The sequence below is a fragment of the Paralichthys olivaceus genome, chromosome 3, assembly GCF_024713975.1.
Source record: "Paralichthys olivaceus isolate ysfri-2021 chromosome 3, ASM2471397v2, whole genome shotgun sequence".
Lineage (NCBI taxonomy): Eukaryota > Metazoa > Chordata > Actinopteri > Pleuronectiformes > Paralichthyidae > Paralichthys > Paralichthys olivaceus.
Window position 1 is genome coordinate 9,022,495 of NC_091095.1, and position 25,406 is coordinate 9,047,900.

Below are 25,406 nucleotides of genomic sequence, written 5' to 3' on the forward strand. Positions count from 1 at the left end.
GTTTTGTTCACAAAGCGAATTGCACTCGAGATTAGCAGCTGTGGTTGGGATCCACTTTTCAAAATACAGAATCCACGATCCAAAATTGTAAATGGGGCAAACTAAACCAGGGCAAATTGACACAACTGCCTGAACAGGAACCATGATGACAGTGTCACTGATTGGCTTCTACAACATTTACTTTTACCGTCTTGAACTGCAGCTGCTAATTTCACCCCAAACTGTGTCTTTTTTCTTTTCTATCTCTCATTAGTTTTTTCTTTATTTTCTCTTTATTTGATTTCCTTCTCTAACAAAAGCAAATACAGCCACCACAGGAGCCTGTCCTTGTGGCTATAAGGAGCTTGTGAAATTTTGAATTATGAGTATGGTACGCTTGATTTGACCCCAGTGGCGCCTCACTCTATTCTTTTCTTACCAGGCATCAGTGCGGCCACTGGGGTGAATCTGATTGTTCTGGTTCAAAGTTTATTTAAGGGTGGGGGGGCAGGCAAGTGTACTTTCAAGACGGGTGTCACTGACAGCAGGCACAAGGGAAAAAAGAGGAAAAAAAAGATTAAAGCAAAGGGAAATGTAGCTGCAGCTAAACACCTTGAGGTGGCTTTTTTTACTCTCTCTGTGTTTCCCCTATTTTTCTCTTCTCCTCATGTCATTGTGTTCTGCATCAACCCCTTTACATCCCTCAGAGCTTCGAGAAGGTTGGTGTGTTTTTTCTTTTTTACTTTTTTTAACCCACATTTGAAAAAAAGAAATTCAACATGTTGAAAAATTTTAGCTGTATATGCCTATGACAGAGCTCGATTCATGACTAATTTGAGCAAATACTAATCAGTAAATCCAAACTTGCTAAATGATTATGAAAGAAAACTTTTCTTTATTCCAAGGAAGAAATGATGAAAGCAAACCCGAGTAGCTCGGGTCTTGTTATACTTTACTTTTATGTTTGCATTGTGGGGCCTTTTCTCGTTTTGCATCTTTTGGTATTGCTTCTGCACCTAAAAAAGCTTTCTTGCACGTGTTGTCATGGAAACCCAGCACGTGGAAATAACAGCACCTGTTGCATGATGGGAGAATGTAACTGCGCTTGCATGCCTGTACTGAATCCATTTGGCCATGACGGCCTTTTTCTTTATGCATTCCCTGTGATTTGTTCACTTGATTCATTGTCTTTCCTTGGTTCCTCTATAAGTGTTTTCTCTGATACAACCCTTTTTTGGCTTTCCTTTATTTCGTTAATTTTTTGTGTTGTGATTATAGTGTTGTGTTTGTGTGTTTTCCTTTTCTTTCAGTTGTGTTCCTGACCTTACTTTTTTTTCTTTTTTTTTTTAATGTTTGTCTTTTGGACTTTATTTGTTTTGTGAGTTTTGTGTTTATTTTTCCAAAATGATGCTGCTCGGCCTCTTGAGTCTCGGATTGCACATGCAAATGCCGAATGAAATAATTGTGTGTATACAGCCAGAGTTCCTGTCATCTCGTTTATAGCAATCCATTATGGGAAAAAAATTTGACTTGATTGGATTCCATGGTGATTCTGGCAGCCATTGTGGATCAATGACAATATAATGACTTCAACATCACATTTGCTGTTGCTGAGCAGATGCTCAGAGATACTTTTAATTCCAAACGGCGGCAGCTCGTTGTCCACGGTTTTGTGGAGTGACTGCTGTTTTTGTTCCCAGTCATGACACTCGATTAAATTAAGATTTACTATTCAAAAGCCCTCCTTCCCTTGTATGCACACATACACACACGCTCATAGAATTCAATTGGTTTTCAGGTTGACATGACTAAAGCAATGAAGATTCTCAAACAACAAGACACACAATGACTTTGTTGTCGAAGCAGTCACGCTGTAGTCCGACAACAATAATGAGAACAAAGTGCTAAGTGAATTGGAGGTTAATGCAATCACCGTTCACTGATTTATGTCCCAGCCAGCGTTGTAACAACTCTCCATTACCTCTTAAGATGTTTTACTTTAATGTGAGCATCACTGTGTGCACCAGGTTTTCCACAACACATAAAATCTATGTTCAATTTTATTGGCTGCGGTGAACTTGCCTGTAAATTACTCTAATAAATACAAAAAGCACATGTTCTCTGTATGGAAACCCTGTTTTACCTATTGACATGAGATATGACTCAAAAAGGTCAGGCAAAACATTCTCTCTGTTAGAAGAGATTACACACTTCTTATCCCATCACTTTGTGTGCGGATCTCAAGAGAGTAGGCCTAATATTTATTAAGTGTATGAAAGTCCTATTTGTATTCATGACTACTACTCCAAAATCAAACAAATTAGCAATTTTCATGCTTTGGTAACCTTTATTTACCAATGTCTTTTGAATTATGACTATTTTAATCAAGTCTAGCCTTTTGAACAAGAGTTTCAATGAACCATGCGCATACCCAAAATGTTACAGGCCTGTGTTAGTCAGTGTTTCTTTTTTAAAGGAAGCAAAATATACTGTAGATGAAATAATTTTGTCCCAGTCTACCTCATCCATGCCACTGCTTTGCAGTGCATCAGCCAAATCAATTATTCTTCAGTACAGCCATCACACAAACATATAAGAAGACTTTCTTATATGAAAGTCTGTACTCATGTAATTGCTGCCCTCCAAAAAATAGTGTCCACAAAGTATGGCACAGTCCAACTGAAAGAAACCGAGCAACCTGCAATGTTGAAATTTGTTTAACTCTAAGTACTCTGAATAACACTGATGCAGGAAGACTGCGCTGTTACGTACGCATGTGCATGTTTGGCCTTCTACGATGGTATCTGCCTGACTTTGAATGTGCTCGCATGCCCTGCTCTGCATTTGTGTGTAACGTTGGGAAAGAAAGCTAGATTACACCTTATGTTCTCACTGGCCAAAGCAAAAACCTGCCATCTCTATTAGATGTTTGTCTCAAGGAGTCCTGAAGTTAATAGCCACCCCTCAAAATAAAGGATTTATCAGATTTGCTCTTATTTTCCACACAAAACAAACGTTTCATCACCTTCTATTCAAATGCAAATACACGAATACGTTCACTGTCCCGATCTGACTGATAATATTCACTGGAGGGATCACCACAGTGAGGGGACATACTTGCAGTATGATTTGGCTGCTTGTCATCAACCTGTAAAACAAAAAAAAAGTGATGCACTCTGAAATCCCTTCAATTCACCACTTGCTATTATTAGACACCCCCGCCACAATTCCTGTCAGTTTCCTTCAGGTAATAATTTCCATTTTGATGAGCCACCCATAGTGACTGTTTAGCATCGGCGCAGCCAAGGTATGTTAATACAGGCCGACCCCTACAGCGTATATGTAAATGCCGTAGGCCTCACCCAGCAAGTGTGACTAAAGGATCTCCATACTGCGCCTGTGTCCTCAGGCAGCAAGAGGGTGTAATCTCAGCTTCAAGGTGACACTAAAGGCTGCACATTATTTTGGCTTCCCCCTTCATTTTGGGGCAGCAAAAAAAACTGCCTCACCAAAATGGCCGATAATGTCCACCTTCTGACCTCTGTTTTTTGGCACAAATCCCTCCACAACACCGCCCACTACTAGAGTTAGTGCAGTACTCTGGCGTTCTCTCTCGACTGCTTCTCACCTCGTCCATTGTAAGGCTTCTTGTCTTTCTCTCCACATTGGGGCTTGAAACAAGATTACATGTTTTTAGTAGTCCAAATGAAAGGTATATGTTTGTTTTATTTTCTCTCAATTCCAAATGGGCCGGCTGGGCTCCTGGTCTCTGTGAATGAGGAGCCTGTCCATGCAATTGGGATTCTTTAGTTTCTTTCACTGGCACTACATTTGAAAGCTAGGATAGGAGAGGGTGCCACACACAGACACACACAGACACACACAGTCTGTGACAGCTTACTGGACCATTGATGTGACAGAGTTACACAGTTCACTTCAGTCATCATTCAGTCATCATACGGAGCCATGTCTAGTTAATGATATACTGCAGTGACTCATTTGCATGTGACACTGACATTTAGTTTATGCTGTCCCTCGAAGTCCCCTCTCGGTTTTAAGATTTATAATTTTCTCTCCCGGGAAACAGTTTTGTATCAGCTGACCTTGAGCTCTTGATCTTGACCAAATTTACTTACGTGTCAGATGCAGGGTGAGTGCTGTTGACAGTTAGACTTCCGCGGCTGTTTGGCTCGGTGATTTGTATATTTCGGACTTCCATGTCCAGCCACAGCCAAAAGTAACCAGCATTTGGCCCGTGGCTGGTTTTAGTTCCAACAATGTTCTGACAGTGTAGATACTCAAAGGTGAACAGAGACATCTTCCTTTGGGGGAAACCTCATTCACTCAGCCACTGCAGCTCCCGGTCCATTGGCTGACCTGAGCCCCAGGGAGAGAAGAGAACCTTCAGACACACTATGATTGAACGTTTCCCCTAAAAACACAGGCCCTGTCTTCAACCATTCTTTTGGATTTGAGGCAAAATTCAGGCAGAGACAAATCACAGCTGAAAAACATCTAATAGTATTGATGCATAGCTCTTTGTTGAACACAGCTGCACTCTGGTACTGTCTGTGCTGTTTGGACTTAGTTCTTTTTGTGGATTTGTTCCGTCTGATTTGTTTCTTTTCATTTGATTTTGTACGTGTGTGTCTGGAACAATGCTATATTTGGGAATGAATGGCATGCTCGGATGGGTTTGGGTGACATTTTTGGATTGTATTGGTTCTCTGGTGTCTGCCCAAGTGGATGGGGGCGCACCTTTATATGTCACTCATGCCATAGCCACACCCATGCATGTCCGTGTGAGGAATGGGCTGCCCTTTCACCTTTGTTGTTTAGTGAAATTTTTTTGATAAATCATAATGACAAGATATTTTCTCTCCGTAAATGATGGGCTTTTTCCCATGGTTTTTTTTAGAATCCCATTTGGACATCATGACTATGCAATAATAACTGTCCGGATGAAACAAATTCTGATATCTCAATCAAAACATGATGCCTCCCATTGTTTTATTCACTTTCTTCAGGTCAGGGCAGGATTCCTTGACATGTTTCCTGTTTTAAATAGATCAATGGTATCTAATGGAAACATTCTTTGTTAAGATGAAATCTCTGGAATTTTAGATTTTTAAGAACATGATATTCTAAATTTGCTACCGACCATTTTTCATGGCACATGTGTAGCACATTTCTTCGGATGTCATCAAGGTCAGGTTCAAGGTAGTAACAGAGTTGATATTAACAGAGAATTAAAGGAGTGAGAGGATGCATGTAGAGTAACTCAGAGGAGGACAAACGAGAAGCCCAACTTTTGTCTGTAATTTAAAAAATGCAGGGTTTTCTATGACTGCATATAGATGTGGTTTAACCGTTTGGATGTTGGACATAGGGATAGCTTGTTGTAGAAAGCTTTGCCCATATGAAGGACATGTCAGTCTATTGTACGTACATTTCAGTAACCATGTCAGCAGGTACAAATCCCTTCAGTAGAGTGTGTGTTTGTTGACATCTGTCCTATGCAACGATCATATGAATCCCATTTGGATCGACACGGTGTATTTTGGAATGCTATCTATCCTTCATGCTCCTCTTGGCCTCTCCCCCTTTGTCCCTACTCGCCCCCAACACACACACGTCACACCCGCCCAACCCGAGACTTCCCAGCTTTACAATTGCACAGGGGTGCTCTGAGGTGTTAAAGGCGGGAGGAAGGAACGTGTAGTTGTTTCTTGATTTTAAGCCCCAGTGTGTGAGACCTCCAAACCCACTTTGAGCCATGTATTTTTTTTTCTTTTTTGGTCTGTTTTGTTTCGACTTAGAATCACAGTCTCCTTATTCTATCCCCCCACTTATGCCCTCCTCCTCCTCCTCCTCCTCCTCCTCTTCCTTCCCTTTCTCCAACAACCCAAACCCCTCCCCATCCCCCCTGCGTACTGTACAGTATGTCTTTGTATATCCATCCATCACTGTCTGTCTGCTTGTCTCCCTCTGTCTGTCTTCCTGTCCGCTGTCTTGCTGCTTGAGTCTGTTTTGTTCTGCCTTGTGTCTTGTCTCTCATCCTTGTCTTTCCCGTCTTGTCTATCTGTCTGTCTCTAAGTCATCTCTTCCATGTGGTTCATCATGTTTACTTCTACACCTGCAATACTTTACTTCTCTCTGTGACCTTCTTTTTGCATCCCAACAAACATTTTGACGTTGAATAGATCTAGATGCTGTGGTTTGCTGCGGTTTTGAAAAGCTCTTTCAAATTGAGTTGCGTCTGTACAAGTCCACAGCTGATTCCTCTATCAATGTGATTTCAAATCATAAATACATTCATGGTCTTTGTTGAAAGTAACTTTAAACAGTCCTTTTATATATTATTTTAAACAGAAGGTAGTACCTAAATGTCAGCCGTGTTGAAAAGCTTTACCTACCGTCATTAAGTATGTTGGAAGTTTGACGTTTAACCACACAGCAATATCAGCAATTTTTAGGTTTAGGTTTAGTATTTCAAGACAAATACCAGTGTCGCTCACCTTAGATTTACATAGGCAAAGAAAACCCTGCATTATATGACACTTCTTTGTGCTGATTTAGTGTTGAACTTGGCCACCTCCTGCATGCCATTTCCTGTCAAGTGCTTGCTGGGATGCCTCTCATGAACACACAGTGTTTTTGCTAACTCATACTCTCGCACCCTCTAACTCACACATACTGTACACACGCACACTCATATCTATACCAACGCAGAAAATATATACGCCTATGTATATACACATACACACACAGGCAAGTACCTAGTGCCTTTCACGCCCTTCCTCTGCGACTCAGACTCATTATCAACCTCCTACCACTCAGATTCCAACTCCTACCCATGAGTTTTGAGGTCCAGCCCAGTCTCCCTGTCTGAGCTGTCATTCTGCACTTTATTCATCTACTTCTCTCTCCCTTTCCTTCTGTCTCTTTTTCTTGTTCTCTGGATTTCTACTCTCCGTTGATCCAGTTCTGTTTCTTGACTTCAACACTCTGTGATAGTAGACTCTCCAGCTACAATTACTGTAGTTCTTTTTCTATGTATTTCTAGGCACATACCTTGTTCCTCAATACTTATTTTGTGTTAACTGGGACTGCGATGTGACAATGTGCCACCATCACATTTTGTCACATTAGCTGAAGAAAAACAAAGTTTACACTGCATTGAAGCGGGTTACCCCCCCTTTTCCCTCCTCCAACCCTCCCCCCTCTTTCTCTTCCTCTGTCACTCTTTGCTCCTATGTTCCCTTTCTTTCTATCCTCTCCTCAGATGCCCTATCCTCTATCTTGTAATTCCTCTTTCCTCTCCAATCGTCTTTTGTCTGGGCATGCTAGCGACCCTTCAGTTATATTCCTCTATGCATTTTATCTCAATTTTTATATCTGATTTTGTTATCATTTACTCCTTAATTTACCTCGGTCTATTTATGCATGCTGTCTGTGAAACTGATAGCTGCATCTATCAATGGAACCGTGTCAGATCTTAATAAGGCTTTGTCCAGTGGATCTACCCTAAACCACAAAAATCTGATTAAAGTTTCTCATCTTTAAGATACCTAGTTAGTAGAGACAGGTGTCAAGTGCAAACTTGAGTTAGAATGTGTTTAGAGACCTTGTAGAGTTGGTCCGTAACCCTACACTTCCTGTGCTGTGGGAGAAGCCTGCAATGGCCTACTTCCTGTTTGGCATGAGTGCCGGAGAGGACAGGAAGTTCCAGGTTGCCATCTTGGCCTTATGTGATAGCATTATCACATAGCCTTTACCACATACCGTCATAGTTGTATACATGTCAGCAGTTCAGCTCCAAAGATGAGAAACTCGTAATAGATTTTTGTGTCTCTAATTGTGCTGTGATGGGTCAAATATTGGTCAATGGAACCTTGTTGCTATGAATCGTTGCTTTATTGTTAATCTATATTGTTGTTGAAGCAGTTCTGTTAGTTTAGTTCCTTCTCATTATTTGTATATTTTTATGTTTTTAAAAGTCTACTTTATTATTTTGTGTTTAAGTTCACGTTTACCATGTTGAACCTTTTGTGTTAAGTATTTCCTTGAGAAGGGTCCATTTTCATCGGCCTATCTTGTTACCTTTCTCTTTCTCTTTTTTTGACTCCCTTGCCCTCTTTTGTCATCCTTTCCTCCTCCTCATGCCTCTCCCAGTCCGGCGGGTGCCTCCTCGCTTCTCCATTCCACCAACGAGTCAGGAAATTATGCCTGGAGGCAGTGTGAACATAACGTGTGTTGCAGTGGGGTCGCCCATGCCTTACGTCAAGTGGATGCTGAACTCAGAGGATTTGACACCAGAGGATGAGATGCCAGTGGGCAGGAATGTGCTCGAACTGAGCAGCGTTCGTGAGTCTGCCAACTACACCTGCGTAGCCATGAGCAGCCTTGGCATCATTGAGGCTGTGGCGCAGATCACCGTCAAATGTAAGAGATAACTGTGCTTGTTTAAGAGACTACCTTCAGTTATGTTTGGATCGTACAGGAACATTACAATCACAATATGTATTACAATGGTAGTCTTGGGGCATTTTGAGAAAATTTTGAAACTTTCCCTTTTAGCTATAAAAATCATCAGCCACTGTCATGATAAATGAGTTCCTTCTTATTGCCTTCTCTTCTGTCACCATCACAGCTCTCCCCAAGCCTCCAGGTACTCCTGTGGTCACTGAAACCACTGCTACCAGTGTGACCATCACCTGGGACTCAGGCAATCCAGACCCAGTGACTTACTACATCATCCAGTACAAGGCAAAGTCCCCAGACAGCAAGTATGAGACAGTGGATGATATCACCACTACACGTTACAGTATTGGTGGCCTCTACCCCAACACAGAGTATGAAATCCGTGTCTCAGCTGTCAACACAATCGGCCAGGGTCCTCCCAGTGAGCCAGTAGAAACCCGGACTGGAGAGCAAGCCCCAGCTAGTCCACCAAGAAACATTCAGGCCCAGATTATTTCCCAAAACACCATGATGGTGCGCTGGGAAGAACCTGAAGAGCCCAATGGGCAGATCAAGGGATACCGGGTTTATTACACAATGGATGACTCCCAGCCCATGAGCCTCTGGCAGATCCACAACGTCCAGGACAGCATCATCACTACTATCCAGAGCCTGGTTCCTCAAGAGACATATACAATCAAAGTCCTTGCATTCACTTCTGTAGGCGATGGACCCTTCTCAGAGCCCATCCATGTCAAAGTACTGCAAGGAGGTAATGAAATGAAAACAAATTTTTCTTGATTACTGGTGTTAAAACTCTGATATATTATTTTTCTTCCATTGCTTTCCTTGAATTTGATGTTTTACAGTTTGCCATATATGTGTAATGTCCAAATATTATTCAAACCTAATTGTTAAGCAGGTTCAAAAGAAGTTGTACAGTAATGTGGTGAGTGCTGCATCCGTTACCCAGCCTTCGGCTTAAAGAAAAAACTTTCACCACCATTGAAGAACATCTTCAGCTGTGCTGTCTATTAGCATCACATTTTCTGAAACTTTAAACAGATATGCCTGCTACCAAGTAAAAAATAAAATCAAAATTTGAGAAAAAAACACCATGTGGGAACTCACCAGGATCGGTCTCAGGGCTCAGTGACACGTCTCTCTTCAGCTTCAGAGCACACTTGTACCTTGATTCGCTATAAAAAATATTGTCTTTACTCATTTCTAGTGACTACAATAATGTCCTCTTTTCCTTCTTCAGTTCCAGGTCAACCGTCCAAATTCCTGGTTGGTGCTGTGTCTGACACCAGTGTTGAACTGACCTGGGAACCTGCCTATGACAAGGAAGGAATTATAAGTTATGAACTTCGCTACTCAGAAGGCAGTTTTGGGACCCCGGTAAGAAGTTTCCTTTTTGAATTTTATTACCTTTTGCACTAAAAGGTTTATGTTATCTCTTCATGATCCAACATTAGATCAACCATTTTCAAATCTTGTCATTAACTTAAACCTTTCTCCGTCAACAGATGAAGAAAACATTTGGACCCACCTCTTCATTTGTTGTGGAAGGGCTCCGCCCAAACACAGATTACCACTTCTCCTTGGCAGCCATTTCAAACAAAGGCATCGGAGCCTTCACAAATGACATATCTCAGAAGACCCTGCAAGCCAGTATGTAACCTTTTTATTGAGTCTCTGTGGTGTTTTCTCTGTGGGTAGGCTAACAAAGGGATTCTCCTCAGGAAAGCAGTTGAATAATTGAAGTCCTAACTGAAGACATTTTTGAGGAGGTTGTGTGTTTTCTTTTCCTTTTGACTGGAGCTCGTTTCTTTTCTCTACTGCATCATCATCTTTGAACTATGCCTGTGTTTTTGCCATAAACAGGGTTCAAAGCCGATAAAGAAATGATGAACTGCATATCAAACTGACTTGACTTAACTGATGTTTTTTTGTTTTTTTATCTTACCTGCATTTTGTTAACCATAATAACAATATAACATATAATATATTATACACCTTAGGTAAAAGTGTTTTTCACTAAATGAACTGCTTGTTTTGTGGAGAGTTGAGGTTGAAATTAAGCCACAAAGGGCTTGAGTAATTTTGTTTTACAACCTTTTCATTTCATTCTTTCTTATTTACTTATGTGGCTCTGGTGCCAAATGTATGAGTGTACCCAGCCCTGTCAAACAAATCAAGTCTATGTGGACTGACAATTTTGGCAGATTTTTTTTATTATCCTTTCAGTTTTGTTCATATTTGCTTTTCCTTTGTCAACAGCAAGTGCACTTTCTTCCACGTGACAGAGACACAAAAAATGTCAGTTCTCCTCTAAGACCACCAAGGCTCTCATATGAACTGTATTTGGATGGGGGGGGGGGGGGGGGGGATTTTGAGTTGAGTTTAGTCATGAAATCAAAAAATCATATCAACAGTCACCAAAAGTACTCACATGCTCACCCCTGGAATATATTCCAGCATATCAGTTCTGCACTGATTATTTTATTTTAAGGATGGCAGGAACACATCTGAATTATTTAAAACAGCCAGCTAAAAATAACAGGAGTGGTATCATAGCACACAGCAGTGCAGGCTGTAGAGAAAGAAAATACACTCATTCAAGCATATATCCAATAGCTGAAGGACTCCTGGGATGACAGAGTATGAAATTCATGTGTTCTGGGTTTACACAGAACACAAAGATTAACAATGATTATCTGCATTTTAATACATTAATGGTAAAGAACCTGGAAAATGGAGCTGGATTTGTGGGATTATGGGTGGATCTGTGTGAGTCATTGTGGATCCTGATGATACATAAAATAGAAAAGCACAGACTTTATTGATAATAAACTGCTTGGGCTGTGTTAGACTTTATGGGGTTTAAATTGGTTTTAATTTTCAACAGAACATAGGAGAGCCATGGTGGTGAGAGTAGACTTCCTTTTTAACACATTTTCTGTTTCTACCAGTGCAACTTGTTGGCTGTGCCCCCACATCTGGGCTGTGGGGGCTTGGGAACAACCACTTCACAGTTCTTTTTGTTACTGCTGGGCAGCAGAGCTACACAGTGCGGAGTCACTGAGGAGAGCGCCAGTTGCATGCAACACTCACTCCTGCCCACTGGGGGTGCTGTTGAGAACCTATCACTGCACTGTTGATCTTTGATCAGACCAGGCATGAAAATATACTTTTATGTTCATCCAGCCCCATTTCTGTCTTGGCGTCTCTCAAGTGTTTGTGCACATCATCACCTGTCGATGTGTGTTTGTGATTTCCTTACCTCTGTTTTTGCTTTTGCTCTCGACCGGTAAACCGCAAGCTGAATGGATTGGATACACTCCTCTCTTCCTCTTACATCACCCTGTTTCAGCTCTGTTTCTCTCTTTGCCACTTGTTCCCCTGCGCAATGGAACAAAAGCTCTCCTTGGAATGGCTTGACATCACTTTCTCACTTTCTGTCCTCTTCCTTATTTTTTTTTTATTTTTTTATTTTTTTGTTATTTGATTTCTAGTGTAAGAATATTGGTTTGACATCACTCTAGACAATGGCTCCTGCTCTTTTCATTGTCTCTTGGGTTATTTTTAGCATAGCCACCAACAACTACAACGCAGCAGGCAGAGCAACACATGTAGCCAGCATTGACATACTCTTTCCCATTCAGCATATAGAAGTTCACCTTATAGCTTTTCTCAAGTCTCTACTTGAGACGAGGGGATCTTCCTAAAACTGCCTCATCCATACAATTACAGAAGATAGAAAGGATAACTTCTGGTTTATGATGACATCTGCTTGTCCTCCATAGACATTTGATACTACTTCCCTGGAGATGAGTATGACTCTATGTTCGGAGCAGCAATAAACTTAGTAAATATTGTGTTCCACATAAGTGCTACCTTCCATGGCGTGATAATCAAATCTTCTCTGGCTGTCACTTCAAGGTTAACTGCAATCTCTACCTCTTCTATCCATTCTATTTCTATAGGGGGGTGGGTTTTTCTTATTCTTCCAGGTCTTTCTCAGCCAATGTTTCTAATGCCTTTATCAAGAGTCCCTGCTCAAGCAGGTGTGAGATATGTCAAATGGTTTCTCTCTGCTGAGGTCAGAAAAGTCGTAAACTAAGTCAGTCAAAGCAAAAGATTCCCCTCAACACAACACAATAAATAACTTGATCTTTTGGATGTTCTGAGGTAAGTGATTTTGTGGTTTAGGGATTCAGTCTGCTGTAACCTTTCTAAAAAAATAAATAAGAAAGGCTGTATAAAAATGTAAAAAAGGAAAAAATAAATTGCTGCATTATTTCTGAAACATCGAGAGAGTTGGAAGCATTGAATAAACCAGTCTTTTAAACATGACAGTTTTATATTAAAGTGACGTGTCTGTATTTTGGCGACTCTTACAGGTCAGGACTAGAAACCTGTCTGCATTAGGTGACTTTTAATTATAATATGATTACACATTTTACATAGGCCAGTTGGACACTTTCCAATGAGTGCATACAATTTTTCAACTTTTGGCATTGTTCAAACCACGTTGTACGTGCAGTCATCCAAAAGCATTTCAGCCTGGTTTTGACACCTGTGCAGTGTGTAGCAGACTGAAACCCTTTGCCACTGAGTGAAAAGAAAGACAGACAATGTGATTTCCCTGTTTGCTTTGTTGTCCATTACCTGTGGTACAAAATGTTTGCAGAATTGTTGAAGTTTGTGCTCAGTCCAAGCAGCATTACCAGGGGCTATTGTCATGAGGACCACTCTGTCAAAAAGTTGTCAAAAGAGTCATTGTACAGAAAATTTAAAAAAATCTCGATGTCAGTCTTCATGATTGAAACTGAATATTTGATCAAAGAAATCTGCATAAGTTTTCTTGGTCTGTAGTACAGCCTGAAATCAACACACGAGATTTTACAGGAGACACGAGTGGCCCTCATTCAGAAGCAAAGCCTCTTGGGTATGCTGCCACAGTCAGATCAGGTTGAGAGACTGTTTCTGTGAGATCATACAGACGCAGCCGGAGTAGGTCCACAACCTGGGAGGGTTCCCAGCATTCCTCTTGCTGTTACCCAGTTGTAAGACGTGGTAACGGCCTCAGTTGGACCCTGGGAGTGGGTGTTAGGGGATCGCAGGCCCTCATGAGTGGCAGATAAGAATCCCATTTCATAGCGTCAGAATTAATTTCATGCTTTGAGATGAGCTGAGAGCCTGGCCCCTGGATTGTCAGGCTTTGTTACACATTTAGATTATACCTAGAACCTGCCAGCAGCCAGTCAAGTGCTATCTCTCAAATTAAAGTGGCAGATTCTAAATCCTCTGTATTTAGCCAAACAAGCAGTTTAGCCCCCTCCCACTTACTGTAATTGCAGGAGGTTTTTAGATGTATTGGAATATTTGTGTGTGTCACAGCACGGCCATTTGGCAAGGGGGGAGGGGGGATTAATTCCATAATGATCTACAAATATGAACATCCTGTCATTCGAGGCCTCTGTTGAAAATACAAATCAGATGCACACATGTGCTCGTGCTCTGATAGCAAAGCCATCAGCAATCTGTGTCATTTTAGGAGTTGACAACAGGCATTGAGTAATGACCTGAACTGTGAGTATTAATGTGTGTAATTTCTATCCACTAAAGATGTTGCACTAAAAGCTCTTTAAATCTGAGGGTAGTCATTGTGATTAGGTATGCCACCAACACTTGACATTGCAGACTTTGTTCTCGGAGCCCCCAGTCGTATCACAACAGACTTTAAAGTCAAAGAGAAGGATATGAATGCAGACATGACTAATTATTTGTCAAATAGCATTTAGAAAATTCTTTCAGTGAAGCTTCGAAAGAACCTCAAGTGAAGCATTAGCTGAATTTCTTCTTTTGTGGTTGTATAGTTCTAGGATCCATAATCCTACCACTGGCCTTCATGGGATTTTCACTTTATTAAAGCTGTGCCCCAGCTGGTCTTAAACCGTTATCAGGCGTGAGGATGCCTGTGCACTGTGATAGCATGGCCGCCGTCAGATTCGCAGCTGCCCTTTTTCCGCGCCGCAAAGATTGAGAACTGAGAACTGAGCAATCATTCTTGACGTGGAGAGTTTGCAAATACAATACGAGGAGAGGGAAGAAGCTGAAAGGCTCAAAAATCCAGTAAGACCATAAGTAAATAAGCCCATTGGACACAGAAGGGTTTGGTAACCGTGGCTGAGGTCCTGTCCCATTTGTTGTGTGCTGGAGCAGGCTGTCTTTAGGAGGACTCTCTTATTTTATTTTCCCTTTTCTTTAAATGTGTTCTACCCAAAGTGAGAGTGTATTCAGAACACTATAGTTAAACTTTTATGAATTCAGAAATACAGAAGCTTCCCATTTTACTTTCACACATACTTGTGTCTTGGTATTCTCAAAATTGCAGTAATCTTTATGACGACGCATAGGAGCAGGGCTATGAAATGGGATTTATCTGAACAAATTGTTAACAAGGAAGGATGTTTGTGAACATGGCCGAGTGCAGAGGAATAGAATCTCTTCAGGAGTTTCCCCCCCTGTGGCTTCCCCTCTCGCAGTCTTGTGGACCCTCCGGCCCAAAGATACATGAGTATTAAACAGCCCCGGCAACAGCACAGAGCCAACGCTCTCCCTCTCAGCATCTCCACAATGGACCCAAAACTGCCTCTCAATTAATCAAAGTTATTGAAGATTTTACTAATTGGAAATGGGATCTCAACAGTTTATGCACACTTTCTGGGAGGAAAAGTGTTGTTGCTCACTGACTACAGAGTAAGCACGCTCTGTAGTCAGGTGCTGGTGGTAAGAAAGTCTCTAAAGTGTAGTATTTGTGGGAGTCAGGTACGTATGATGCAGACAATGCTTGTGATTTCTTTTTGTTTTGTTGTTTCGTGTTTTTTCTTTGAGATGTTACATGTTCTTCTTTTTTGTTTTTTGGTGACTGTAGTGTTTTTTTCATGTTTTCTATTAAGTTGTCATCTTGAACCTTAACAGTTGTTGTGGTTCTTTCTTTCGAGTCACCGGGTTACAGAGAAATTCATTTCCCAGTACCCTCCTTCAGCTCATAATCTTTTTTTTTTTTTTTTCAACTTTGTTTTGGAATGAGAACATGCTGCCTTTTCCATGGGTTTCATTTGATTTTCTAAGTTGCAGTGTATGGCATGCCTGTTTTCTAAGTGGTATTTCATTTTGCTTTTGATTTTCTGATTTTTTTTTTGTTATAAATCTTCACATCACAGACAGAAAATGTAATAATGAACTGGACTTTTTAACACCAAGATGGAGGCAATAGAATGTAGACAATCCTTAACTTGGATGGAAATATTTTCTTACATATCCTTTTGTCCGTATAATACCAAACTCTAAATAAGAAGTTGTATCGCTCCTTGCACAGCGCGCTCTCTGCGTATGAGCGTGGCACAGATTAGAAGCAAGAGGCAATAAATTTGATCTAGAAATCTCACAGGTGTGTAGGTTTTACTTTATGTTTTTGAATAATACTGAACGCAAATAACAGCAAGTATGAAGAAATATATATATATATAGAGAGAGAGAGAGAGAGAGAGAAACTATATAAATGCATAAACTATATTCATCTTATTTTTATGCTGTCTTTGTGAACATGACAGTACGTTGTTAGGCATCATGTAAACAGCCCCGGTGCCTGTAACAGTAATTGCAGAGATTTTGAAGGAGAAAATTAGGGGTTTAGTTTTCGTGACTGCCATGTTTACCTGAGTGCTACACATGTAAAGGACTAAAACCTCAGGTCATTGCCTGATGATAAAATATACAACAGATATGCTCCTCCCTGTCCATTCTGCACTGCATAATGAAACTAGGGATGGGGGATAACAGGTTTAGCTTTTTCAAGGATGATGTTAGCGATATGGAGTCAGGTCCACCCACCTACTGTTTTGCATTACAGGACAGAACAAGTGGTTTCTGATGTAAGTAGGGCTATAGATCGTTGGATTGTTGAAAATAGGTTAATTAATTAGACAAAATCTTTTTCTTGAAAAAGTCCAAAACAGGTCAATTTCCTCACTGGGAGTAATTTTGACACTATATAGCTTTTATATTATTTTAACCGCCCAAAAGACTTGTACAGAAACCAAAGACTGAGGTTCTTACTGCCCAAAACTTCCCCAGATATCTTTAACGGGCAGCCATCTTGATTCATTATTACACAAGCTTGTACCATCGTCCATTTATGCCTCTTTTGTTTGCTTGATGGTTTTATTTTTGCCTCCATCTTTTTTTTGCAATTTCTTTGTTTTAATTATTCTTGTTGTTTTTATTTGAGTTTTGAATTTTCCTTTTATCATTTTCTTTATCTCTCCCATCTTTTTATTTTTTTGTTTTTCAACCCTCCCTTCCCCCCTTTCCCAACTTCCTCATCCTCAACCTCCCCTCCTTCCCCCGCTGTCCTTTCCACCTCACCAGAGCCCTCAGCCCCCCCTCAAGACATTAAGTGCAGCAGCACCAGCTCCACCACCCTGCTGGTAAGTTGGCGCCCCCCGCCTTTGAAGAGTCAGAACGGTGTCCTGGCAGGGTATAGGGTGCACTACGAGGTGGTGGGCCCGTCAGAAGGCGGCAGCGATGACGACGAAGCCACCGAGGAGCCGACAGTGCCTGCCACCGAAGAGCAGGTGCTGCTGCAGCGATTGGAGAAGTGGACCCAGTACCACATCACCGTGTCAGCCTTCACCGTCATAGGGCCTGGCCCTGTGAGCGAGCCCCTGATCTGCCGGACAGATGAAGATGGTACATATATCTCCAAAGCTAAACTTTATCATGAGGAGAAATATTGTATGTTGGATTGACAACATGGATGTGCAGATATGTCCATTTTACAAGCCAGCATTAGAAAAATAAGGGTCACAAATTGGTCAGAATACTTTTCTAAATGTTGTGGTTTCAGAGATATAACATCTTTGTAACAGGACCACATACAGCAGCTTTAACCATCTGACAGTAAAACACTTAAAATAAATAACACACTTGGGAAATCATGAGTGTTACTATTAAAAAATAACCAACCAAATGTAATTCATAATAGCTACCACATCCGATATCCTGCCTCGATCTGTATGCTCTTAACAGTATCCCGTTGCTCAGCAGAGAGCCATAAGCATTTATGAGTGCATTACACTGCAAGGCCATATCCATTTGCATTTATGGTAGAAACAGTAGGTTGTAGGTTAAAAAAACACGTGTTCATCCACTTAGGTTGCAGCAGAAATCTTCTGACAGGCAAATTTGGTTCACAAAAAAAGAATTAATAACGTACCAGTCATTACTTTACTGTTGTGATGCTCTCAGGGAAGACTGGTGATAGGTGTTACTGTAAGAGTATTAACCAAGGTGACATTCCCTATACTAGATAGAATCTCATGACATAAAACTGTGACTATGTACTTTTGGTTTAAATTGCGAATTTAAGCCACAAATATTTAGCAATTCATAAAAACTTCTTCGTCTGGCTATCCATAGTTCCGGGGGCTCCTCCAAGGCGTGTGGAGGTGGAGGTCCTAAACTCCACAGCACTTAAGGTGATGTGGCGCTCCATGATGCCAGGCAAGCAGCACGGTCAGATCCGTGGTTACCAGGTTCACTACGTACGAGTGGAAAATGGCGAGTCAAGGGGCCTACCCCTCATCAAGGACGTCATGCTGGCCGATGCCCAGGTATGAACATCTCCCAGCCTCCTCAGTAAAGATCGCATTCATCAGAAATACCCTGTGTCATTGCAGTTTTCACTCACAGGAAATTGCTAATATGGTCATGTCTGCCTTGAATGTATTTTTCATCAATGAGCAGAAATAAATCTACACTGTTAAACCAATGTAGTTTTACAAATGTTTAAAATAATTTGTTTCTGACATAGATTGTAAATTGTGTTCTTCATTGTTGCCTGTTATGGCCATGCAAATATCGAATAGCATAAGAGGCAATAGGGCTGGCTTCCGTCTTGGATTTCATTTCATATCGCTGTAATCTCTTTTCCTCTCAGCCCACAACAAGAACTGTAATCAAACCTTCACTCATCTTGTCCTCCCTTTCCTGCCTGTATGGCTTTCATTAGGGATGTGTAGACCGCTGCTTTATGGCAACATCTACCATGACATTTCTGATTGTGTGCTTGTATCAAATGCAAAGACTCAAAGAAAATGCTGATTATAGTATTCTGTGCCTGGGGCTCGTAAAAACAAATTTGGCATGAAAACATTTCGGCAAAAAAATCAGCCTTCACGGAATGAGCACAATAATGGCAACACAGTGTTGGAGGAATTCTGCCAAAGTGGGACTGTTGTGCAGAGTGGCAATCATTATATTATAGCCTTGAAGCAATGTAGGGTAAAAAAAAACACTGAAAAGAATAGTTCTATGCTTTCTTACTTTCTGGGGGGATAGAATCTAAATCTATTGTTTGCAAATGAATAAAGGATCAATTCAAACCAAATGCCACCAGCATCACATTTATAATTTTGGTGACCCACAAACCAAAATCAGAATGAGCTTTGATAACTTAGATTATAAGTTATTTTAATTTAATAAATCACAAGATCCAAGTCAATGCATGCAGCCAGTACTCAACAAAATACCATTTCAGTTTCCTATTTATGAAAATGTGCATCTGAATATCCTAACTGGCTGCAGCTATCACTGATTAAACACTGAGGTAAGCAATCATTAGCTGCACAGTGACATGCTTCGTAATCTCCAGGCCACACGGGCAGATCTATACAACCCTCAAACTTGTTTCAACTGCTCCTCATAACTTCAGCTTCCAACAGCCTCTCTTTCTCCTGACCTCACAAAAGCAGTGACCTATTTCTGATACCAAACCCCCTGCTCCCAAGCCTCTGATGCCTCTCTCTCTCTCACAATCCTATTTCTTCTTCTCCCCTCTCTTTCTTCTCTCTTTCCCTAAAAAAAACCCATTGCTTTCTCTCCTGCACTCTCCTCTTTGGCGGGGGGGTTAGTGGGAAATGGACGATACAGCTGAATATGTGAGTACGAAGTTTCGCCTGAGTGCTTTGTTTAGCTGAAAAGGGTATAAACAGCGGGTATTGCATCAACCTGGACGGATTCACGGGTTACACAGCCCCTCTGGTCTTTTATTCAATAAGTTTGGAGAGCAAAGTGGCTCAGAGGTTTCACCTCAGCTGTCTGACCGGCCAACTTCTGTCCTATCTCTATAAGCCAATAAGGAAAAGAAGGACAAACTTTCATTGCCATCCAGCTTCTACAAAATGGAGGCTGATGCAATATCCACTGCCCACTGTGCCTGGAATGCTAATTCTACTCGTGTCATGCTGTGTGTTGATACAGTATGTTTTGTCTTGTGACCTGGTGCTGTGTTGTGGCTTCTTTCTTTTTCTTTGTGTGATTTTTAAACCATATTATTATTTAATATTCTATGTGGTGCCTTAGATTTAGTGTTATGCCATGAGTTCATACACTGTGTGTCTTTTACTGAAAATACTGAGAGAAGCTTTAGTAGCATTGATGCATGATCTTTGAACATTTCTGTAAAATCTTCATCACATATCCGATGATCATTGACAACCGCAGATTGTGCCTTTACTTTGAACCCCGGATTGAAAACCTCAGCCCATCTGCATTACGTGAATACCATCACAAGTGCAAAACAGTACTTATAACTCATTTACCTTTATTGACCTCTCCCCATCACTCTGCCAACCAGCCTGTTAAAAACCTCATTCTGCGTCGGTTCAAACCGGCTCTTTTGAAAGATTCATTAGAATTGATCGGAAGCCTCTCTTTGAAGAGGACTCAAGGAAACGTAATGGCTGAGGTCAAAAACTGCCAGCAAATAGCTTGGATGTATTCAGCATACATTAATCACAAAGTTAAGTTGTTGATTGGGATATTGCTACAGGAATAAGAGGGGGGGGGGGGTTCCTTCCATTTACATTTATAATGTCCCTCCTCCACCAAGACAACTCTGAGGATTGACCTATTGTAATGGTCTCCCACTACACAGGGGAAAATGCTACATTTAATGCATGCCTAGTGAAAATTAATAAGGGAACCAGGAGACGCTTCACTCAGATTAACATTCTGTACAAAGCAGCTCCAGCTGCATAAAGTGGGGTCAATCATCAAAAATTCAAGACACATTCTGACATTTTCCTGTTTCCGTCTCTCCCCCTGTGTCCCATAGGAAATGGTCATTGGAGGACTCAAGCCAGACACCACTTACTCCATCACGGTGGCAGCATACACCACCAAAGGTGATGGAGCCCGGAGCAAACCCAAACTGGTGGTGACCAAAGGGGCAGGTCAGCATAAAAACTAATCTTTTCTATATTCTTTGTTTTCACCTTTTGTTCAAGCAGAAATAAAGGCAGTGGTTATTTTTCCAGCCTGTGGTTAAAGGGCATCTTGCTTGGGGGTGGTCCCTCATCATTCCCACACCCCTGACAGGTGTGTGTGGTACAGGTGTCAGGGAGCGTGACACAGCCAAAGGAGCCTGAGTGACTGCTGTCACTCACCACCCTCCTGTCATGGCCAGCCTGCTGATATGCCAGTCAAGTGCACTCAGTCTGTTCCTCAGAAGGAGAGCTTCTCCTCTTTTATTATTGAAGTGTAAAGAAATGGATTTGCGCCATGGGGGCCAAGATAAATTGAGAGGGGGTTAGAGGTGGTGGTGGGGGGAGACAAGCCTCAGCATCCTTTCTCAGAGGTGAAGTGGTTGTCCTCTTTTGAAGTATGTCAGCATGGCCTGGTGGTTATGGGATTTCTGAAATGCCATGGAATTTCCTGAGATTTGTTTCAGGCAGTGGAGAAAGGGTGATTTTTTTTCCTGGGACTTCATTAAAAGTCAGTGATTTTAGAAACAGAAAAAGATTTTCAGAAGACAAGGGACACCTTTTGAATGAAATCTCTCTTTTTTCTCAAGAGAAAACTTAATTGTTCTGGATTTGCATTTCACTTTTAAAGGGAGATCATATGATTGCAAATATCTCATATTAGAGACTGATATAAGTGCACCAAGCTTTGTTTACGACTCACTTCTTTTTTTTAAATAAAAAAATAAAAACAGAACTCATTATATTCCACATTTTCTACCCACATATGCTGAACCATGAACCATGTTCCTCACCATACAAACAGAGGTTTAAATGTCCTCCACAAAATCCACCCTTTCAAGTGGTTTATATTTGTAGAGTGATGCAAATATATGAAATATTCAGACACATGAATACATGCATGCACTTGTAAAACACACAACTTATGCAACAGTTCTTTTCTTTTAACAGACAAGCATGCAAAAAAAAGCAACTGCCTTCAGAAAGAAATGACGCCACTGTCTAGTTCTTCTAAGCAAACACAAAGGCCTGAAAATACAAAGCATTATAACAAAAGGAGTATGTTTCCAGTGCCCCTGAAAAGTCAAATCACATCAATGGCCATGTTTTTTCATACTGCCGAAATTCCATCAAGCCTCTCCCATAGTTTGACACATCAAAAATAATCTATCTCAGGTTTTCTTAAGGATATAAAAACAAGTACAATTGCACAACTATTTGTAAGTCAGTGGCAACACTATTTATTCTGCAGCGGATATTTGTTTGCTGAAAGGCAGCCAGGTTGGAAAAGTGTCTTTTTACAGTTCATACTTTCCAAACTCTTCCTTTGAGGAACAAACATGGCCGATGAGAGAGGAAGTATTTGAGAGTGTCTAAAGCAGACTTTATTGACAAAAGATTAAAATGTTTGTGTATGAAACTGTTATTCTGCCATCCTGTCTGCCCAGTGAGAAGGAGTTTTTCACAAGGCTAAAAGAAGCAGCAATCAATGAGCATCCTTTTTATCTTCTTCAGGTTCAGGTGGAAAATATTTTCAGAGCTCTGTCATAAGAAAGTTTTCAAAGGAGAAGTAAACAATCAACAAAATAAAAAATAAAGCAGCATGTTACAAAGACATAGCATTCTTTAGGAAGCATTTGCAATTGACTACTACCACCTCTGAAACCAGATACCTTATGAGCATCAGTACAAGGAAAAACATTTTAAGACATTTCAGAAAAATAGAAGAGCACAACATGAGGAGTCAGAGAGAGGTGCCCTCGTGAGGTGGCTGGGGTGTTTGTAGGTCATATAATCCCCGCCTTATAACACTCCATCTTAGCAGAGAGCAGTAAAATCATAAAACTCGAGTGGCAGTCAGTAGAGCACATACCTCCGCATGGCAGCAAAAAGTATTTGAACCTTGAAGATTTAAAATCCCAGAAATCATTAAAGGTAATGGTGATGATGTTGATAGTTCAGTGTTATGGCAGTGAATATTGATAAAGTTGCTGTGTGTATCATTTTGCCCCATCAGGTAATGATGCAAGGCTTCCAAGGAACTGGCTCTAAAGACATTAGTGGGGTCCTTGCCCTTGTAGCATCACGTCAGTGTACAAACTCCCATCACCCCATCTCACAGCACTTCGTTGGGATTGCTGCATCCCGTCAAAAGATGATGAGTGATGCACGCACTTATGTTGAAAATGGTGCAAGTACTTATTTCAATGCTGACTGCAGACAACTGACTTGAAACATCGGCCCCAATCCCCTCACTGCATGTTTAGTAACTTCCTGATCATTATTTTGATCCGGCAAGAAAACATCAACGTAATGGCCCTCTCCCTTTCTCGTCTCTCTCTCACTTCCCTAATAGCTCTTGCCTTTCCGAGGGGACATGTGAAATTTGTTTGTCAGATTCGACTCCATGACATTTCCTACCCAAACAATTACTCTCCTCCGTTAACCCCCCCGCCACTTAGACTCCGGCAGTAAGCAGACTAAATTGAAAGCAGAGGGAAATGAAGACGTGAAGGTGATGTATTTTGTCATGACGTTGATGATAAGAAAGTACTTCTTAGAAATGTTAAGCCTTCACAGTCACACTACAGCTACAGGTTAATCAATAGGAGCTTTTTTTCTATTGTTAAGACATGCAAAGCAAGGAACCTTACCCCCAGGATGAGAAAAATATATTCAAAAGGGCATATATACAGTGTGTATATATATATATACACATATATATATATTCAGCATGTCTCTTGCAGAAAAGAAAGAGATAATATGATTATTTGTATGCACAATGGTGTGTGTACACGTGAGAGAGGAAATGAGAAGGTATCTTGATTGCCACTTTTTAAATCGGGCTGAGTGTCAACAGGAGGCTGTTAATACTGTGCCCTGATGGGAAGCGTGCTGGTAGGCCCACAAGGAGGGATTGAACCAGGATCGACTCTGAAATAGATGTAAAGAGAGGCAGAGATGCAACGGAGGACGGGGGTATGGGGGCAGTGCACAGAGAAAGAAGTGGAGGGATGGGGAAGGAAGAAGGGATGCTCGAGGTGTTAAGGAACCCCAGTATCATTCATGTACACACACTTACATTTCTGCCTCCTCATAAACTTGCTGGGAGATTGCTCCTTGTCCCCAGTCACCTTCATCCTCTCTCATTCACTCATTTTTCACCCCCTCACCATGCCCACACACATACAATACACACACACACACACACAAACAAACACAGAGTACACACTATAAACCTGATGCCCTACCCCCACTCTGCTGGCTAAGCAGTTATGATCCCTCTCCCAAGTGAGCACCAAGCCACTGTCTTAAATGTACACATGTTTCAGGGCTGCAGTAGTTGTACCATTCTGTAGCCTGTTGTGGTTCCAAAGGTATCACAAACATGTAGAGTGGAAAACACACTCACAAACAAACATTGTCGTCACAGGATCATTACCTCTGATTCTATTTCCATGATTAGCAGAGTAGGACTTTTAAATGACATAAACTGGGCTGTAGTAAGTAACTGTGGCGTATTAGGAGCTTTCATCCCATCCGACACACCTCCTATTCCCCCCTTTCCATTACCGGCAATGGCTCAGCTGATCTACCGCCATCTACCCAGCCACCCCCGTCTTCCTCTGGCTATAGTCCTCAGAAAGAACCATTAGCAAACGGAAATGAATAATAGGAGCAGAGGGAGGAGATTGCTTTGTGTGTGTGTGTGTGTGTGTGTGTGTGTGTGTGTGTGTGTGTGTGTGTGTGTGTGTGTGTGTGTGTGTGTGTGTGTGTGTGTGTGTGTGCGTGCGTGCGCTCATTAAGACCTGTACCTGGGAACATGTACACAGATACACACATGCACAGTGATTCTATTCCACTGAGAGGACGTGATGTTGCTTCAGACTAATGTTAGATTCTCCAAATTACTTTAAGTCCGTACTGGGCAGGGAGCCTAACAGCTCTTAGTGCAGCTGGAATAGTGATAAAGGAGCTGGAGCTGGCCGCAAACCAGGACCATACCTTCAGACACATGAGCACAAACGTGTCCATCCATACTGTACATTGTACACAAAGATACAAACTGGAAGATGTACATAAGAGATAGTTAAAAAACTTTGGATGTATAGTGATGAAGGCAGATGTATCCATGATTGTGGCCGCTTGAGATGGTGATGATAGAGTTATGCAGTAAACTCGATTTAGCGATTTGCATTGAGCTTATACAGCGTTTTTAATTTATGCTGAGAAAGCTCTTACCGCCAGGGCCAAACCAATTCGATGCCGACCCAGTTTGTCGACCCAGTTGGCAAGTATCAGAAACGTACTGTACAGAGATAGTCAGTTGTCTTACCATCGGTCTTACAACCTCATATAGAGACATGAACTGAAAGTGTTGTATCCCGGCTCATTTATGCTCAACATTAGATCCACACACAGAGACGGATGGAGCAATAGTTAAAGCGAGACAACATTATTATTTGGGATTGAGAACATAATTTATAGCGTGTTTAGTAACCTCACTTTAATTTAACAGTGAACTCTCCTACCAGTGTCTTGTATTTCTGAGAATGTAGTGACGTAGATGAGTCACTCAAGACAGAAGCTATTTACAGAGAGTTTGGGGCTCAAGAGTGAATCAAC

The 25,406-nt window shown here is 41.3% G+C and overlaps 1 protein-coding gene across 20 annotated transcripts in view; it reads left to right on the top strand.

Annotated features, from left to right (window-relative positions):
- Positions 1-25,406, top strand: part of ptprsa (protein tyrosine phosphatase receptor type Sa) — a 220,110-nt gene that overhangs the window by 149,331 nt on the left and 45,373 nt on the right. For 8 of the 20 annotated variants that reach the window (XM_069521829.1, XM_069521842.1, XM_069521828.1 and 5 more), the window contains 9 exons: positions 687-698; positions 8,155-8,424; positions 8,633-9,214; positions 9,707-9,843; positions 9,972-10,116; positions 16,885-17,205; positions 17,935-18,128; positions 19,428-19,454; positions 20,633-20,750. In XM_069521829.1, coding sequence (XP_069377930.1) covers positions 687-698; positions 8,155-8,424; positions 8,633-9,214; positions 9,707-9,843; positions 9,972-10,116; positions 16,885-17,205; positions 17,935-18,128; positions 19,428-19,454; positions 20,633-20,750 — 1,806 coding nt within the window. The remainder of the gene's footprint in view (positions 1-686; positions 699-8,154; positions 8,425-8,632; positions 9,215-9,706; positions 9,844-9,971; positions 10,117-16,884; positions 17,206-17,934; positions 18,129-19,427; positions 19,455-20,632; positions 20,751-25,406) is intronic. The other 12 variants (XM_069521832.1, XM_069521845.1, XM_069521838.1 and 9 more) reach the window with 5 other exon arrangements.